Source organism: Anopheles marshallii, chromosome 2 (genome assembly GCF_943734725.1).
Source record: "Anopheles marshallii chromosome 2, idAnoMarsDA_429_01, whole genome shotgun sequence".
NCBI lineage: Eukaryota > Metazoa > Arthropoda > Insecta > Diptera > Culicidae > Anopheles > Anopheles marshallii.
The window spans coordinates 66,009,740-66,027,976 of record NC_071326.1 but is presented as its reverse complement, the minus strand read 5'-3'; the positions used below and the strand labels follow the sequence as shown (position 1 = coordinate 66,027,976).

Genomic DNA, 18,237 nt, shown 5'->3' with positions numbered 1-18,237 from the left:
ATCTTAACTTTGTTGATCTAGTGTTCCGTTTTTTTTTAAATTAACCGTTCGTACTTTGGTGACACATTTCTTAAGCATCTCCAACGTGTTAACGGTGTGCATCAGAATTTCCCGTTCGAAGTGTATTCGAATTTAAAGCAAAATATAAATTCCGGACAAACATTGGGTGTTGTTGTACTTGCTACATTATTCTGCACGCGTTTCTTAGTTTGAAATAACAGCAGTGGTGTTTACTTTCTCTCGATTGTTTGACCATAGTTACCACTAGGTGCAAAGAAATTCCTACACGTGCAAACTTTCGTGCACGTGCAAGCCGCATAAGAAATGCCATTGAACTTAGATTATAAAAGTTAAAAGCTTACGTTTACATACGTTCCAACACTTACCGTATGACCGCCGGTTGGGCAAGGGTTTTTTTTAAAATTCGTTTTCCTGTTAACTGTTAAAACACTTTTCCGTATTTTTCTATTTTCTAGCTTTCACTTGCTGTTGGGTGTGCACTGAACAGCATTTTGCAAAATAGTATTCGTTTTATAGAGCTCTTCCATAGAATACATATTCTTTTTTCATTTGCTGTTTATTATTTTTGGGTTTTTTAAAATTATCATTTTTTATCATTTTACGATCATTTTACGTTTATCTTGAATTGTTCATTTTTTTACTAATTTACCATATTCCAAAGAAAAAATAATGTTCGACACTCCAGATTAAAAAAAAAATTAACATTAATGTCAAAAACATATGGTGCACGGAAAATCGCGACCCGGATAAACGGATTCGTATGAATTTTGTAAACAAACAGCAAGCGATTACGATTGTAGTTGCAATGCGCGCTTGATTTGTGAGTGATTTTTTTAGGATAAACTTGGCCTTTTTAAAGAATGTCTCTATTTCCCGCGTACAACACCGCACCACAAGTCACAAAAAGCGAAGGTAAGTAAAGAGAAGCCCTTTATATTCTACAAAAAAAAAACATCATCCTAAATCCAAGTTGTGCTCTATTCCCCTAAAAATAGCAAGTACTAGTGCACCATCCGAACTTGCATGGCTATCGAATCAAAGTTTTATACCTTTTGGAACAACGGTTGAGAATGACGAAACGGATACTGAAGGGTCCGCCCCAGAGGACAATCGATTGGAGCGAACGGATGTGGAACATGAAACCACGGTTAGAGCGGACCAAACCGAAACCAAACTATCGAAACCGCAGAAAAGCAAACACAAAAAGAAGCACAAGAAAAAACGATCCAAGCGTAGACATAGTTCTTCCTCCTCGTCGGAAGCTACAAATGAAGAACAGAGTTGTTCTGCCTTAGCACTACCGGGAACTTCTTCGAACCATATTTCCGAAGCAGAATACTACACCGATGTAGACCCGTCGAAGATTTATTTCACGGTTGAGAAGCTGCACCGTCCAGCCTGCCCACGGTATCGGTTGGGTACGCTGAAAGCGCTCGGAACACCTTCTACTGGTACGAACACTGGCAAAGAACGATACAAGCGATATTTCAGGGTAGTGAAGGGAAAAGAACGTGACCAACACGGGACCAGTAAAGTCGGGCAGGAAGAAATATTCGCCCGTGAGGCAGAACTGGAACGCTCCATTAGAACGGAAGAATCGGTAGGCAAATGGATCGAACTCGTGCGCTTCCGACAGGATCATCCAATCCATTTCGATAGTTATCAAAATCACAAACGCGAACTGTCCCTCATCGAACGAGCGCGTCGACATTACCCGTACGATGAGAAATTGTTGCGCTTGTACCTGGAAGCAATTGTGCGCGTACATCCGACGGATGAGGTTCTGAATCTAATACGGCGCGCTATTACGAAGGACGAAACTAACGTAACCCTCTGGAGATCGCTGATTCGCAACAAGCAGTGTGCGATGGCCCAATGCATCGTACCGGATGTGCTGAAGCTGTACGAAAAGAGCACACGCTCACTGTTTATGGCGCGCCGTAGCGATGAAACGATGCTGCAACTGTTTCGGAATTGTGCAACCTTCTGCCGACAGGCAGGCCTTTACGAACTGATGTTCGGTATGGTGCAGCATGCACTTGGGATGAATGTCAGTGAGCGTTACGGAAATGATGGTACATTTTCGTCACAAGAACATTTTCAACAGCTGATCGAGTACGAGGAGCTCATACTGAAATCGGGCCTCCCGATGAACGAGATATGGTTGAGAGTGGAGTTACTTCGAAGTGCCTTCCATTACCTTCCGTTCGAGGGAGGACGGTTGGCGAGCGATCCACAGCGAATGGTGCTGACGGATGATGTTGTAGGATACGTGTATCCGCTGATAAACAAGTCGTACGCTTTCGAACTAACGCTTGTGGCGTTAAAGTTGATGAAATTTCCTTTCCCCCAGCAGTATGATGAAGAGGAAGCGTACGAAGTGGATTATTCCGAACAGCTACTGCCACTCTTTTTGCACGTATTCCGCGATCGAACACTGGATGGTGAACTATACGCGTTTGTAAAGCAATTCAGTGTAGCTCCTTCATATATTAGAGCAAACATTGCCCACGAATCGTATCTCGAACTGGTACGAAAATGTCTTGCTCGAGCTGTAGACCACTTCGAAGGCCCACAGAGTGCAACTTTACTAACACTTTCTTTACAATTCGAACGAATGTTAGTATGTGAAGAAAAAGCAGCATCGACACCGTCAAAAATGCTTCTCGAGGAAGCGAAAGCAAAAGCCGTACGTGCGAGGATAAAAAACTTGCTGAAGCACACCCACAGCACCAATCAAAACAATCTCCGCGTGTACGCAGAATATGGATTGTTGGAATACGAAATGACCGGTCTTAGTGCGGCGTGTAGGAAAATATTCTCCACATCCGTTCAGGTGTATTGCTCCAGCGAACAAAGCATACCGACCACCTGCGACAACTCGGTGGAAGATGATAACGATCTTTACCATCTCGTGCTGACGATGGTTGAACTGTTACTGTTGGATAACTGCAGAAATGAAGCCATTCGTGCTCTAACGAGTCTTGCTCTTAAAAGAGATGAACTAACCTTCCAAAGCACGGCAGAATCGGTGATAGTGCCGGACACCATGAAGCTCTCCGCCTTGCAAAAATTTAGCGATCGAGTAAATCGAGCGGTTCGCCATGAATCACAGCCAGATGCCGACATAAGAACGCCAACGGACCAACATTTCAGCCGGAATGCAATGATCAATGCGATCAAAGCGTACGTGATCTTCCTCGCACTCATAAGATCGAACCTGTCGGAAGCTTCGAAGCAGCTGGAAACGTTCCTGTACCTTTTCAACGACCTATCAAACGCAAGACACAGGTTTCTGCGCCAGCAACTGTACGAACTCTACATTCAGCTGTATGAGATAGCACGATTAGGTAGGAAGCAAGCGCACTCACCGCTAACAGAAAACCTTCGCAGCTTTCTCGACATCGTCGATCGTGCTCTGAATGAGTTTCCATCCAATCTGTATACTCTGCGCACGGTGGTTTTTAACGACAATCTTCCCTGGCTACGATTACGTGGCGTTCTTGGGAAACATCTCACACCAAAAGCGGTCCTACTGCTAGTCATTGCTGCTCGGTATCGTGAATCGTGCACGGTAAACAATTGGGAAGATTTCATCCCCACGGAAGCATCTCCGTATAAGCAACGTATACTGAACCTACTCGGAAGCGTACTGAAATCTTCCAGCACGGATAGTGCTTCTGTGCTATATCGAAACGCCTTGTTATGGCGGTTGTATTTACGCGAGCTGTTCGATCAACCGAACGCTCCACCCGGATACAGTGTGCTGGAACAGTGTCGACGAACGTTGTATGCGGCGCTCGAGGCATGTCCGTGGAATAAAGCCCTTTATCTAGATGGGGCTTCCTGTGCACCGCAGGAGCTATCACAGCTACTAGACTTGATGGTGGAAAAGCAGCTGAGAGTACATGCAATTCCGGAAGAGTTAGCTATCTTGCGCGAAGGATGAAACAAAAGAGCGAAGAAATAAACTGCATCTGACGGTAATAATCAAGGCGATCCTTTATTCATCCATTCCCCGCCGATCGGTTTCGAGCATATGTAATGTAATTTACGCCTCATTGTGTAAACTGACGAGCAAGATGAATAGACGGACCGCTTGACTGAAAACTAACGCGCGTAGTCCTTTCTCTTAGACTGCTGCATCAAGAATCAATGGATGAGAAAACGTTTAAAATGAAGTACAAAATCAACATAAGAAGGATTTGTGGGGTACAAACATAACGCTAATAGTGTAAGAAGCGCGTGCTTTATCCTCTACACGCCCATCTTCTTTTTCAGGTCCTCGTCTTGCGCTGACATGGCCGTTAGTTTTTTGCCAATACGCTCGTGTACCTCCAGATACTTTGCCACACATCGGTCGATGCACACGGACTCTCCTTTCCCTGTAGAATGCATATTGCTCAATCCATCAGAAACTTCATACGTCGTTTTTCAAATGCATTTACACTACTTACCCAGTTCCGAGTCGGCATACTTTGGTGGGATGCACTTTTTATGGCAAGCCTGTGTCATGCGACTATACAAATCCGACATCATTTCAATTTCCATCTCCTGCATCAGCTGCAGCTTGGCTTGCTGTGCCGCGTTCAGGTCGGCCATACTCATCGTGAAAATGTTTGGTTTTTGGTTGCTTCACTCAACGAATGTCGCTTTTGCTACCTTTGCCCACTGTGTACCAGAAGAGGTAGAATATTTGAATGCTCTTTTGCTCCCCGCTAAACGTCGAATCGGCGTGATTCCTTTACTTCGTATTGTCCAACGTTCGATTGACGCATACGTTCCCGAATTTTCATATTCTCATATCGGTTCTTATCAACTGATTGTTTCGATGCGACGAACGCTCCAATGCCCAGCACACTGATGATGCCCCTGGAATGGTAACAAGAAGGGAACACCATGTGCAGTGTTGTGTTTTCAACGTTGTAAACAAATTTTCTATGTAAAAACTCCGTTAATCAGTGCACTTACCAGCCTATTCCGATCTTGCCCAGATGTCCGAGGCGCATAATCGTGTGTAGCTGCTCAAAATGGTACGCTACATCCACTAAATGCGTTGAAAGTAGATCTTTTCGTCTGATTTTAACCCGGTGCGTGAGGAAAGTTCTTACGAAACACACTACAGGCACAGCACACGGTTTTGCTCGTATCGTAGTGACAGATTAGAACGAATTGTAAACACAGCTCGTGCGACACTTGAAATGACAGTTTGTGATATGGATTATTGCTGATTGCACAGATTTTGAGAGATAAATATTTTCTAGACAGCATACACGAACACGCAGGAACTAAAAAGCTTTCTCTCGAGTACCTTTCCAAACTGAACATACGATTTGTTTATAAAATTAACAACTTAATTTCCCTATTTCCATGCGTGTTTTTTATCGGTCACCCTGTTTGTTGAAAAGCCCTTTCGTACTGACAATTGCTCCGTCTGTCAAATAGATATTTTTGGACAACATTTTGCTTCTTGCAAAGATTGTGTGTGTGCTTCTGAGAACGCCAAAAATTTTAAGCGCTCATATAGTACTCGCGAACTGTTTTGTTTTTGTTTTGCGCGATATAGAATACAGCAGCCCATATTAATCGCGATTCGTGTGCGTCTTTACAATCCCAACATCGTTGTAAAGATCGTCTAAAGGACCAGCACCGTTAGGAGAAACTAGATTTCGGCGGAAAGTTGATAAATAATATCGCAAGACGCTCTTCGCAGATAAGCCTTTGAACGGTGCACGGTTTTTGCTGGGACGAGTTGCTTTTACCAGCGCAGCGAGCTTTTTAGTGAAACTGTTGTCTTCCGCACGATGCCTTCGAAGAAGAAAAAGTATAATGCACGTTTTCCGGCGGTAAGTATGCGGCAGGTGAAGCGACAACACCGGCTCACCGTTTCGATGCACAAGCACTGCTTTGGTTTGTGTATGTATTTATGCTAATGTGTTTTCCCTCGGTTGGTTTTGTTGTAGGGTCGCATCAAAAAGATAATGCAAACGGACGAGGAAGTTGGAAAGGTGGCCCAAGCTGTTCCCGTGATAATCTATATCCTTTTTCAATTGCACAGAGTTTTCGAGTGTTGTGCGCCGTTTTCGATTTGTCTATAGTTGGTACCTATTTTCCTTAACCAACATTTGTCGTTTTCCGCTAGCGCACCTAGGACATTGGAACTGTTCGTGGAATCGTTGCTGACAAAAACGCTGAAAATCACCAACGCAAGGAACGCTAAAACGCTCTCCCCATCTCACATGAAGCAGTGCATTATATCGGAGAGCCGGTTCGATTTTTTGCGCGATCTTGTTAAAAACATCCCGGATATGGGCATTAACGAGGAGCTCTCCGGATCGGAAGCTGGCTACGGTAATGAAGGCACCTCACCGGCATCTACCTCGACCTCGTCGTCCTCCATGTCGTACTCGAATGGAGCGGCAGCGGCAGCAGCCGCTGCTGCATCGGCCACAATCGGCAGTCACCTGCCGTACGAAATGCATCCAGTATCGCTGCAACGTTCTGAATCGTATTCGCCAGCATCAGTACCCTTCTCGCTGCTACCACACCACAGTCAGTCACACGGCAAACGAGGCCTCAGTCAGGGTGGAAGTTTAAACTTCTACAAAGAGATACCGCTCGAGGAGACGGGGAGTCCGCCGCCACCCAAACTGAACCGCCTCAATTCGGCCCCGGCCGGCGGTGCACCGACAGCTTTGCCATTTAAAATCGACATCTTACCAAACCTCCCGACAGCGGCCGGCATGGTCACGTCCCCTGCCGTATCGAGCCCGACCGTCAAAAGTACGACCCAAACTTCCGGTGCCATAACGCCACAGATAACGTACAACTTCGAACGACTCGCAGCAGCACCGTCGACGATGGTGCCATCGACGGTTGCATCCCTCGAACCAGTCATTAAGCTGGACTATTCTAACCTAAGATTACCGGCGACGAGCGCGTCCCCGCATGGGAGTTCTCGACGGTCGGCGACAACGCAGCCCACGATCAAAATTGATCTCAGCAGCTTAGCAACCGGTGGCCCTCCGTCCGGTGACGGTGGGACACCGAAGAAACATACGGAGGCTGGAGGTGGTATGAGTAAACACTATGCTTCACCCACCACCAGCTCCACAGCGATCAGCCCAATAGTTGTCCAAAGTCCGGTGGCAACAGCACCACCGCTCTTCGCAGCCCTATCCTCTACCATCCCAGGAATGGATGAGGACTACGACGATATTTAACTTACCAGCTGGCGCATGAACGATGCGTCGTTGTAGTTGCATTTACTGTCTTGTTTTTTTTTCTTTTTTGTTTGCTTCTTCCCTCTGATGCACTAACCCTCGGTTTACGACGATTGGATGATGGATGTGGCTGAAAGGATAAAGCGTTACTGGCGTTACGCAGTATAGCAAACAGGCACCTCACGATCACAAGTAAAAACAAAAACCCACTGTTGCTATGATGTGATGATTGTAAATAGTATATTTTGTGTGTTCAAAAGTCAAGCAAATGGTTAACAAAATACTTTTACGCGTGACCTTCCCGCACCACCCCTTTGGATCCCCCCGCATAGCCTACTAGCGTAGACTGTTCCTCATGTGTACAAGTGTGTAAACGCGTCAGATCGGAAGAAAGATACGATATATGTTTTACCAAAACATTTAATAGGTTTCAGTAAGGAAAATAGACACAGAACACGTACAGCCAAACCGAAAACACCATGTAACACCGAACGGCCACGTTGGACACGTGGACACAGATTTGCGTGGCGTACGAAAGGAACAAGATCGTACCCTCGTGGTACGCGGTTTCGGTGTAACGTTTCCTTTACTCAATTTTGTTGCCTTTAGACAACACAAAAACACACACACACACACAAAACAGTAAACTGTGAAAAATGATTGTATTAAAGCGTAAATTAAACAAAAAAAAAACAAACATACCATGAAATAATGTTGCTTTACAAAAGGATTTTGCAAATCAATAGTGAAGGAAAGAAAGCAGTGTAAACGTTGTGCATGCGTACCAGTATTTACAACTCCTCAATTAACAGCTTAATAGTAAGATAGACCAAAAAACACACTTAAAGTTTAATATAAATAGATAAAATTTATTGACTGTGATTATGAAGCGATTAGTATAAAATAGTTTTTGTATTTCCTTTTAGTTTGCTTTGTTTAACTCTTGCTCTTATTTACGCGTTTCAGGTAGTGTACAAACGATTAATAGCTATACACGCAAGATCAGCTTTGGCGCACATGATGATCGTAGTCAACATTACATGTTACCAGGAAACATTATACTTCTTTGTTTGCTTATACTATTAGCACACCTTCCCTATACAAAAGGTGCTGTACAATGTACGTTTAATCTGCGGGCAAATAATATGGGGGGTTTTGTACCGGATGCGTGTTGCGTCGAATGTTTCGAAACGGGAATGGGCCATCAATAAAGCCATACTTTGCATTACTGCTCTACAGAGGCCAATCAAATCATTTGATTCGTACTAATAAATAAGAAGCTACTGGACGTTAAGTGTTGGGTGGGGTTCCCATTTACGCACTAGGGAGGGCAGCGCCACCAATTGGTTTTTTTAAAGTGGGATGGTTGGTGTAGGACAAAACCTACTACGTGGAACACGCACACGCAACAGTTGTATGCGAGGTTCAACAAGTTTGGCGCACTACACGCGACAGCTGTACGCAACGCGTTACCGCGGGAATAGCTACGGTTAAATAATACGCATCTTTCCGCGCCTAACCGACATTGCCTTCCCATCTAGCACCAGGGAACTTTGAGGTCGTCTACACATTTCCTTGCTGATGTCAACGCATTGATTCGCCGCCACAGTGAGACATCAGGACGCGACAGCCAACCATCATCCGGAAGCTTGTGTTGCTGGTGAACGGGTGTCCTATTTTTCCTGCAAGCTAAGCCGTAATACTTCGGCCAACATCTCCTCCTCTCGCTGTAGTTCCTCTGCGCGTCGTGTTTCCTCCTCCTGGCTGAGCTTTATCGCCAGCTCTAGGTTCGGATCGAGATAGTCGGGAACGCTGTCGGATTCGTCGGCGGCGACCGCCGGTGCCGCTTGATGGTCGAGGGCTAAAGCGGGTGGTAGTGCTGTACCGGTCGTTGTGCTACTGCTTAGAAATCCGGTTATCAGTGATTCTTGCAAAGCTCTGTGAATTACACAACATAGAGAAGCGAACCATGGTGTGGGTTTTTTTGATTCTGTAACTAGCGATACTCGAGGAGGGTGGGAAGTTGTTTATGAAGGTGAAAATTGAAAGACGCAATTACGTTTTTTTAGCTAATACAGCTGTCAAGCCTACATAGTAAAAAAAAAAAACAGTATAGAAATAGTATGATATTGTTTTGCGACGGTGCCAATCCTGTAGAAGGGATGGGGGGAAACAGAATACTAATTCATCTAATTTCTTATTATATAATAATATAGCTAATGTTGCTTAAGCAATAAATTATAGCAATTTAACTCAATTCGTGTTGTTTTGCGTTGAGAAAATTTATTTTTTACCACGCTAAATAGTTTCCCGTTTGGGGAAACGTTAAGAATAAATGCATTATTCAGCGCTTCATTACTGCACCTGTTCTCGTAAAGAAAATTTGATTTTTCACCAGAGTATTTCAATCGTTGAGAACTATCAGCAGCAGGAGTGGACATTAGTCAGTTTCAGAACTGTTTCTGAAGAAGATGGATGTGCCCTGACCTGATGGGGTCCACACCCCATTTCAATAAACAATGATTATGTGAAGATGATTGTGTTTTGCAAATAGTAGTATCAATTAAATAATAGCATAATAGTAGTAGTACTGGAGCAGCCCGGTGGTGTATCTGTATAGCGGTGCCGGTCTCCACACGATAAGACCAGTCCAAATCCCATCCGAATCAATCCCTCCGTACGCAGGGTTCTAGCAACGGTTCAAATAAAGTAAAAGAAAACCAGAAGTAACAGACCTTGGAAAAAAGAAGTATCTGTGACAAAATATTTACAGAAGACAGTATCGTGATCTGTACTAAGCACATTCAATGTTGCCATATATGAAAAGTGTACAATAGGTTAATGTCTCCTGATTTGGTGCATTGGTATGCTAACTAGTGTATTGGTAGATGCGCCGCTCTTCATACGGCAGGACCGGGACAAAATCCCATCTGTACCAAGCACGAAGGACTATTCGCTGAGCTATGGAGAAAATAAAGTCAAAGAAAGCCATAAATGGCAGGCCTAGACCTCTTGCCTCACAGTGTTATTTTCCAGACTCAGATTCCCACAGGTTGTTATGACTTGTGGAATTACAAGCAGATCCATAACTACGCGAGCCTTCGATACATTAAACAACTTTCTAAACATATTTTGAAGTAAAACGGTCACGAATTAAGTTAACTGCAAGAAATAAAGCTATAATCATCGCTAAAGCACATTTGGCACAACAATGGATATTTGAAGAAACTGAAGCAATAAGCAAAACAAGTATTACCTTTAGCACATAAGCAAATTCAATGAGATTTATATAATTTGTGGCTATAAAACAGGGTTCCATGGTAGCCTTTCTTTAGAATTTGTTAACTACACACAATATCTCCGAGGCAAGCGATAATCGTCCATTTAAATGTATATACTAATCCTCGAACGATACAGTGCCATCATCAGAAGAGTATTGCCAACATCATCATTCTTTTCAATTTTAAATATCACGTCATAAATGAGCATGTGGCACAACTCGCACGGAGGTTATGTTTCTATAGTAAGAGTCTACACTGAATGATGTCTTCGTACAGCTTCTAGAACTCTTCATTGGAATGGTTTTTTTGTTGTCGTTCTACACATACGAGGAAAAAAATGTTCGAAAGGATGTTATCCTCGAACGCCGCTGAGAGATATTCGACAAGTACAGACACAGTTCATATTGAAACTGTAAACTATCTGACAAAAGTCCAAGATTTGACCACGGCGGGAGGTATTTTGCATGATCATCAGTCTATGATGTAATTCCTAAGCATCTTTGTCGTTACTGACTTTTAAATCCGGGATAGAGAACTCTATAACTTAAATAATGACTAGAATGACTCTATAATGTCTGTACCATAAAATGCACGATTCCAGTTCTTTTGCTCTAAAACAAACTCTCCTTGTCTTCTTTCCTAATCCCTCGCTGATTAACTTACTCCGTAGTGTATTGATTGTTGCAGGATGTAAGGCTTTGATATTTTGTCTACTTTATCTCGTTCGGTTAGAGCTTAAAAAGTTACTACAAGAAGATTAAATAAGATTGTTCAAATAAATGGCTTCATAGATAATGGAAAAAAGCCAACTACATGGTCATTACAATAAAATAATCGTTATTGAAATAGTAAGCAGCATCTTGAATAACAAATAGAATTTTTAAACTAATGACAAACTTATAATCCGAAAGTGATTTAAAATTCTGATTGTGATTGCCACTAAAACTAGCTCGTGCTGATAAGGACGTCCCACGTCGTCATGTTGGACAAACACTAAATGGAGCTTTAACTTTTGGAAAACAATTTCTTCAGCGGACTTCTAGCGATCGAAGCCGGCAACATGCCACCCATTAGGGAGCCCGATTTTTTCGTCTCGGGAGACGTGGCTCGGCTCGAGGAACTACCGGGTAGCGTAAGAAGCGTAGATACGATAAGCAAATTCAACATCAGCAAGATAATTTGCGTGCATGGTGACACAACGGTGATAATTGTGCACCGAGAGAACAAAGCATTATAGCAGTACATTGCACAAAGTGCGGAAAACCCGTACGCAATACACATAGCATACAAATGGGGAACGCGAATTAGTTGGTGATTGTGATGAGATCAAAACAAAACAAAGATTCCGTTGTAGTACAAATGGGAAAAGAGAAAAGAAACATAGAATATTAAAAATCCAAATTGTTGGTCACGAATGTTGAGGAAGTAAGAGTAAGGATCGAGAGTAAGTAAATAAGTTTGAAAAGAAATAACAAAGTTAACAATCCATCAACTTTTGAAAATGCATTCCACAGTCTCTGAATGTATCTGGTGGATCGAGGTTCCCTTTTCCCACACCATACCTTTGCAGTTGCTCATCCTCATAGTATTGGGGTGTCAGCGGTCTCGGTGCCTTCAGTGCTTCCCAGATGTCGACCTTATCATTCTCACTGCCTGAATCCACCAAACTCTGCTGAATGGCGAACTGCATCAGTTCATCCTCATCCTCGAACGTGAGCTGTTGCCGGAAGTCGGCAATACCACGCCGAACACCGTATCCACTCGGCGCTTCGAAGCATGCATCATCAATAACGCACGTTACCCGGTCGTCACTCTCGCGAATGTGACTGACGTGCGGAACAGCATGTTCGATCGCAAACACGTTCCCAAACGTAACAACCGCGTTCAGCACATGGAAGAGTGGAATTTCTAGAATAGAATACAACAAACAAAAAATGGAATTAGATTCCAATGCTTCCTACACGACTTGTGGCCTCAGGCGCAAAGGGTACCGATTTTGACAGGGAATCCAGATGGAAGCTGCATCGTTATGAAGTCTTTCAGTTTCGAAACGTGCGGGCTGGCCATGGTAGACATGAGGTCCAGTATCGGTAACACCTGCTCTTGCAGCTTAATCGGAAACTCTTCACTCAGCCAAATGTTTGCCTTAAACATTTGCTCTTTGGCAGTGATTCGCTTTGGTTTGCCAACGTCCCGCCCGTTTAGGTCGATGTCGGAGAAATACTCTTCGGCCGAAGGTGCCGTATCCTGTGTGCCGCTACTTTCTCCCTCCGCCCCATCCGGTGATCGATCATCCTCTGGGCTGTAGGACGACGGGACGGCAGGTTGCTGCTCCCTAAGTGCACTTGTACTCGATCCTGCCACCGCGGCATGATCGTAATCTTCCTCCGTCATGCCGAGGAAGTGTTGCAGGGGAGTGCGCGAATTTTTTACCCGTGACTGCTCATTGCCGAGATGTTCGTTGCGGGTGCGCGTTATAAACTTCACGTTGCTCGCACCGTACACCTTACACTCGTACCCGTTGATCGATTCGACCTTCTCGCTGCGCCAGCCCCAGAAGCCGGATTTGTTGCGCTCGAAGCTGATCTTGTCCATGTCGATGTGGTTACAGATGACCGGTGCCTGCAGACGCAGATTCACCGCCTCCCGGCTCGGCCGAATGCCGTCGATGTTTTCCTCCTCGATGTTGCGCATATGCTCCACCGACACTTCGCCTGTATCGTGATCGATCTCGATCATGCTGGCCGTTTTCGATTGGCCTTTGTAGATGTAGCTGCGGTTGCCCCGCTGCCAGGTGTTGTTATCAAAACCTAGCAGCGTCGTATCGATGCGTACGTTTGAACCCCGCTTGTATACTTTGTACGTGTCGCTCGGACACACGCGCGACATCAGCGGAACCCAGCTGGTAAATTCCCATTTCATTTCGATGTAAAAATCTGGAGTATCCTGAAGATGCTGCAGCAGCTGGGGTACGTGCGACACACGCTTGATGTGACGCTGCAAATCACGTACCTCAAGGATTGCGGTCAGAATGTTGGCATCACCGGAGCAGACGGCTTCCTGCACGACTGTGGGAATGAAAAAGAAAATCCTAATAAAAATCTCAAACACGCAAAGTGAACTTCATCTCATCGTACCTGACCATCCATCGCATTCGACGTTGGCATTGCATTTTGCGGATAGCAGCGCTTTCACACATTCTAGGTGGCACAGCTTCACCGCTAGCATTAGGGGTGTTCGGCCACGAGGATCGAGCGATTCCAAGTCATGCTTAAGGAACGGAAGGAAAGGTTAATAAAGCCGGTGTAATTTATTCGCTTCTACAAACCCTAAAAAAGCAACATTTGAACATCGATCAATGTTTGCCTCGTGGGAAATCAGTTGAATGATTCATTAATTTGCCCTGCTTCCCGTGTATGGCGTGATTATTTGTTTGCTCACACAACATTGCCCATTTGTTGTTACCGGTCTAATCGAATTAGACCGCGACCAATGGGGCCACTAATTAGATTAATCACATTTTCGTGCATACGGATCCTTTTGTATGAGAGTGGACCCGGCCAACACACACACTCCCGGAAGAGGAAAAAGCTTTAACATCACGTACCGTTTTTTCACTGATGGCTTGCTGCAGCTCCTGATAATCATTGTTCCATACGTGCCAGTGGATGGGGAAACTTTCCTTGATCTTATCTACGCTAATCATTTTCGATCCGATCCTACGCGTTCGTCGCACTAGTAAATCTCGGTAGGGTAGAATAAATGCATCAAACGGTGCACTTGTACGCCAGCGGGCACAATAACAAACGGAAGCACTAGGAAACGGATGGCAGCCTGTAACGAGAATTCGTTTTCGGTTGCTGGAAGGGACAAATTAACGATTCTACCTGCTGTCGCGGTTCTGGCACTAGCGTTCGGGAAATGCAGTAAGAATAGCAGCGGAAAACAGGATAGATTTTTGTGTCCGAGTAAAGTTTTTGTCTGTGCCAGGAATACCCAAGTAACAATATTGTGCCGTCTACGTTGACAACTGTTCGTAGGCTGTCAAAAATAATTCCCAGCCAAGGTTGGGATTGGATAGAAGCTGCCGGGTGATTGGTACAGGGTGCTTCAGTCTAAACTTTTTTTTTAATATTCCAAAATACGTTGACAAAAATCTGATCTATTTCTCTTCAAAGTTCGAAGACGAATTATGATTTATATCGTTGGGAGACTCATGTTAATCTTGTTTTCGATTAAGTTATCATGAATTTGTAGTACATTCATTTTTTTATTCAACAAGAACGGCCAGGCCGTATTGCTAGTAGCACAGTCATTCTTGATGAATAATAAACATGTCGATATATGCGGCATTTCTTAACTAAGCCGAAGCATGAAAATAAAAGATTATAGGAAATAGAAAAGGTAAGGTATAAGAAGCAGATTCAAGAGATAAGAAGAACAAATCAGAAAGAAATATAAAAGACAAAATAGAAGAAATTCGAGGACAAGGGAGATAAAAAGAAGAAGAGGACAATAAAAAGTAGTTGAAGAATAAAAAAATACAAAGGGGCAGAAATTAAAACAAAATAGAATAAAGATCAAGAAGAAAATGAAATTTAAGAGCGGAACGAAGGAAAACACACAGCTGAATAAAAAGCAGTAAAAAGTAATATTGAAGTAAAACTAACATGCTTCATAGTCTTATAATAACATGATAATATTTTACTAAACGGAATACCTTGACCTTAGAAGTGATTTTCAGTATTATATCCGATTCCATTCAGAGAATCAATTAAAAAATTAAAAAATTAAAAGCAAACAATAATGTGCTGATGTTTTAATGAAAAGACGCATTGAAATTGTTCCTAATTGGACATCAAACCTGTTTATTAATTGTATTTATTTGCATCACATTTGAATAAAGCAAAGGACTAATCAAACTGTTTCACTTTTGAATATCTGTTTGGTTAATGATTCTGCCATATGTGGGACGGTCATCCGTTCGGATCCGCTTCACGCAATACAAACGCATACATTCAGCTTCATGATTGACCCGCGCAGAATCGTCAATCGTTCGTGATTAGAACGAGCGAGCATGTATGGGTGTGCAGTTGTAGCAAAAACAACAAACCGTTGGGATTCAAATTTCAATCATTCAATTTAGGCACCACATTTGGGACACTATCACCCCGGAATCGCGAAGCTGATAAAAACCGTTCGCGATTGATGTGCTGTTGGCTTGGTAAACAGCTTCAGAGTGTTTCATCTGCTGTCGTTTTCCATCTGATTTTTCTCTCTATTCCATTCAATTTAGCATCGCTTTTATTTTCTAAACGTCGATATCACAAATGAACCATCTGTTTTAATTGAAAGTTAAATTGTTTTCTACACCTTTCACCTGCGTATCAGCACATGCTTATTTAGGATAATCGAGTAAAACGTATTGTTAACACGCGGGGTAGCAATCAATCGAAGCAGCAAACACGTGTTTGAAACAATTGGCACAATCTTTGTTGCAGAACCTTTCGATCGTACCAGCTTTCTCTATCAGTCCACGCCAGGGGAGGAACTATCGCGGCCGTAGACGTGAGCAGATTCCAGTAAACCTTTTGAATGTTTTTTTTTTGTCTTGTGACTTGTGTGCGTGATCACGCATCGCCGAGCCGCCGAGAAGTTTCTTCATACGCATCACTTTTCTTGAGCGATGAATAAATTTACAAGTGGAAATCGATGGACTGGCTGTCAGTTGACCGTGGGTGAGTTGTTGAAGAAATGGGAGATTATTTGCTTAAAATACCATGCATTCAACCATACATCGCCCACAAGTTGCACAGAAAAAGTACGTTTGTAACATTCGTATTCAGAGTAAACAAGATTTAAAACTGTCCATGGAGTTTTGATATATAATTTAGAATAGCATTTAGAACACAGAATAGTGTGGTTCATGATTATTGTGCCAAATTTTAAGAATTAAGGCAGCATTCTAACACAGTATACATTCTAATTTAATAGCATTTTTTTCAGTTCTTTTACCGCGGCTTAAAGTAAAGCAATACCGCGCATTGATTAGAGAGCAAATATTAAACTCACAAAAGTAGAAAACGCATTTTCTCTTTAAATGTTACACTCATGAGAGACATATGTTCTCTCTAAGTAGGTTTCTCTTGCTTTTTCCATAACCCAACGCAAAGAGAGTTTGTTGTTGAAGATACAAAGTTGGTTGAAAAGTAACGGACGAAATATGACAAATTAAAATATTATGTTTTGTTTATTATATCATATCAACGATCATTTTGTTTTGTATGATCTACGGTCTTCAAATAAGGCAATTTAGAATGTAGAAATAATTTCTGTTAATTAAACTATTTGTATTTGTTGTTCAGCTCTGAACAACATTTGAGTCATTTTTATTTTTCTTTTTATTACCGAGTTTAAAGAGCTTTGAAAATTTTTCATTTACCATCCCTGAACATGTATCATGTAGATTGAAGAATATGTATTGGAAAATTTCAACAATTACAATTAGTTAAAGAACATCATTTTGAAATTTCAGGTGCTCTTTTTTCGATAAATTTCATTTCCGAACTATGGACAATACAAAACATTAAATAAATTTTACAATAATTTTTATCATAAAAAGGAGACGTGTCTATTATCCGTGTTATCCGATTATCCGTCTACCGCCGAGTCCCAAAAAGCACGGATAATCGACGTTTCACTGTATTGTGGTAATACAAATTTTCAACCGAGCATGTTCGTAATAAAGCAAAAAACAAGGTAAAGACAGTGCCTTGAGAAAAAATATCCTTATTCAGCCCATATTCGGCTAATTTTGCGATCCGCAAGAATACAAAACATAAATAAATAAATAATTTAATGATAAATTATCAATTAAATTATAAGATAGATAATTCATCCAATATAATAGCACAAAATGTACTACATGATTTTTACACGAGTTTTTTGCAAAGGTACGATACTTTTGAAGCTGTCCTCTCTGAAGTATACCCCTCCAAAAACGTTCGAGCGCGCTGCATGGAGCACGCTCTCAGGTTCGTCGCCGCGACCTCACAGTAGTTCCGACCGTCGCTAACGCAGGGTGTTTGCCGTTTCACGGCGTAAATCAATCCGTTTAAACTAGCGATTGAAGCTAACGTTAACACGCGATACATCGCCAAACTCGTGCAAAAAGTGTCTTTCTCGCAGGCTACAGCAATCACTTTGTTGCCCAGTACGTGATCCGGACGGTACCTGTGCTGGCACCACGAAATGAAGCTCGAACGAGGGGAAAAAATGGAATAAAATCTTCCCCAAAAAAAAACAAACAAAACAACACGAAAGACGCAGGCTCAACCGGCTAGTGTGTGCGTTGTTTAGTCGTCAACGCGTAGCGAGTCACGTTGCCGCGGTACGACAAACGGTGTAGCGTTTGTGTGGAAAATGTAGAACAGCTCGGCGGGAGCAAACACAAATTCGAAAAATAACCCGCTTGTGGATCAACACATATATGATAGAAAGGAAGAAGAAAAAACTCCCTTTCGTGATGGCGCTCATACGCGTTTGACACAAAATAGTATGTTAATCGTCACGAGAAGCATGATCGGTGAATCGTTGCAACCGATGGTTCCTTTATGCGCCTCCAGGAAAGAAAAAGTTTGAAAACGATTAACAGTTCCGAAGATAGGAAACATTCCTTTGGCGGTACTATACGAAAGTAAAACGAGTTGTAC

General features: G+C 42.8%; 5 protein-coding genes across 6 annotated transcripts; 2 read left to right on the top strand and 3 right to left on the bottom strand.

Annotated features, from left to right (window-relative positions):
* The first annotated feature begins 881 nt into the window (after nt 1–881).
* On the top strand, nt 882–3,970 carry LOC128708004 (nuclear exosome regulator NRDE2). Its single transcript, XM_053802960.1, has 2 exons — nt 882–933; nt 1,017–3,970. The coding sequence occupies exons 1-2, from the start codon at nt 882–884 to the stop codon at nt 3,968–3,970; spliced, it is 3,006 nt and encodes a 1,001-aa protein (XP_053658935.1).
* A 301-nt stretch (nt 3,971–4,271) lies between these two features.
* Nucleotides 4,272–4,629, bottom strand: LOC128719979 (mitochondrial import inner membrane translocase subunit Tim10). Its single transcript, XM_053813624.1, has 2 exons — nt 4,479–4,629; nt 4,272–4,406 (listed from the first exon to the last, which is right to left on the bottom strand). The coding sequence occupies exons 1-2, from the start codon at nt 4,627–4,629 to the stop codon at nt 4,279–4,281; spliced, it is 279 nt and encodes a 92-aa protein (XP_053669599.1). The 3' UTR covers nt 4,272–4,278.
* A 110-nt stretch (nt 4,630–4,739) lies between these two features.
* On the bottom strand, nt 4,740–5,030 carry LOC128708773 (uncharacterized). The gene is made up of 2 exons (XM_053803752.1): nt 4,993–5,030; nt 4,740–4,893 (listed from the first exon to the last, which is right to left on the bottom strand). The coding sequence occupies exons 1-2, from the start codon at nt 5,028–5,030 to the stop codon at nt 4,740–4,742; spliced, it is 192 nt and encodes a 63-aa protein (XP_053659727.1).
* A 795-nt stretch (nt 5,031–5,825) lies between these two features.
* LOC128707113 (uncharacterized) lies at nt 5,826–7,244 on the top strand. The gene is made up of 3 exons (XM_053802059.1): nt 5,826–5,867; nt 5,985–6,057; nt 6,169–7,244. Exons 1-3 carry the CDS (start codon nt 5,826–5,828, stop codon nt 7,242–7,244), a joined length of 1,191 nt encoding a protein of 396 aa, XP_053658034.1.
* Nucleotides 7,245–8,917: 1,673 nt separating this feature from the next.
* On the bottom strand, nt 8,918–14,231 carry LOC128719670 (ankyrin repeat domain-containing protein 13D). Of its 2 annotated transcripts, none has more exons than XM_053813297.1 (5): nt 14,124–14,231; nt 13,663–13,795; nt 12,517–13,593; nt 12,088–12,433; nt 8,918–9,182 (listed from the first exon to the last, which is right to left on the bottom strand). In XM_053813297.1, exons 1-5 carry the CDS (start codon nt 14,229–14,231, stop codon nt 8,918–8,920), a joined length of 1,929 nt encoding a protein of 642 aa, XP_053669272.1. The 2 variants fall into 2 exon arrangements, with proteins under 2 accessions (XP_053669272.1, XP_053669273.1); XM_053813298.1 differs by having other exon boundaries at nt 14,133–14,231.
* Between the last annotated feature and the right edge of the window lie 4,006 nt (nt 14,232–18,237).

Bases quoted from the DNA above. Each gene is read 5' to 3' on its own strand.
- LOC128719670 (XM_053813297.1), bottom strand. From the start codon at position 14,231: ATGATTAGCGTAGATAAGATCAAGGAAAGTTTCCCCATCCACTGGCAC. The intron at 13,796-14,123 runs GTTAAAGCTTTT...CCGTTCCTTAAG, and splicing joins GTGAAAAAACGGTACGTGAT to CATGACTTGGAATCGCTCGA. The intron at 13,594-13,662 runs GTACGATGAGAT...TCATTCCCACAG, and splicing joins CGAATGCGATGGATGGTCAG to TCGTGCAGGAAGCCGTCTGC.
- LOC128707113 (XM_053802059.1), top strand. From the start codon at position 5,826: ATGCCTTCGAAGAAGAAAAAGTATAATGCACGTTTTCCGGCG. The intron at 5,868-5,984 runs GTAAGTATGCGG...GTTTTGTTGTAG, and splicing joins ATAATGCACGTTTTCCGGCG to GGTCGCATCAAAAAGATAAT. The intron at 6,058-6,168 runs ATATCCTTTTTC...CCGCTAGCGCAC, and splicing joins AGCTGTTCCCGTGATAATCT to CTAGGACATTGGAACTGTTC.
- LOC128708004 (XM_053802960.1), top strand. From the start codon at position 882: ATGTCTCTATTTCCCGCGTACAACACCGCACCACAAGTCACAAAAAGC. The intron at 934-1,016 runs GTAAGTAAAGAG...CCCTAAAAATAG, and splicing joins ACAAGTCACAAAAAGCGAAG to CAAGTACTAGTGCACCATCC.
- LOC128719979 (XM_053813624.1), bottom strand. From the start codon at position 4,629: ATGAGTATGGCCGACCTGAACGCGGCACAGCAAGCCAAGCTGCAGCTG. The intron at 4,407-4,478 runs GTAAGTAGTGTA...TGCATTCTACAG, and splicing joins GTATGCCGACTCGGAACTGG to GGAAAGGAGAGTCCGTGTGC.
- LOC128708773 (XM_053803752.1), bottom strand. From the start codon at position 5,030: ATGCGCCTCGGACATCTGGGCAAGATCGGAATAGGCTG. The intron at 4,894-4,992 runs GTAAGTGCACTG...TTACCATTCCAG, and splicing joins GGCAAGATCGGAATAGGCTG to GGGCATCATCAGTGTGCTGG.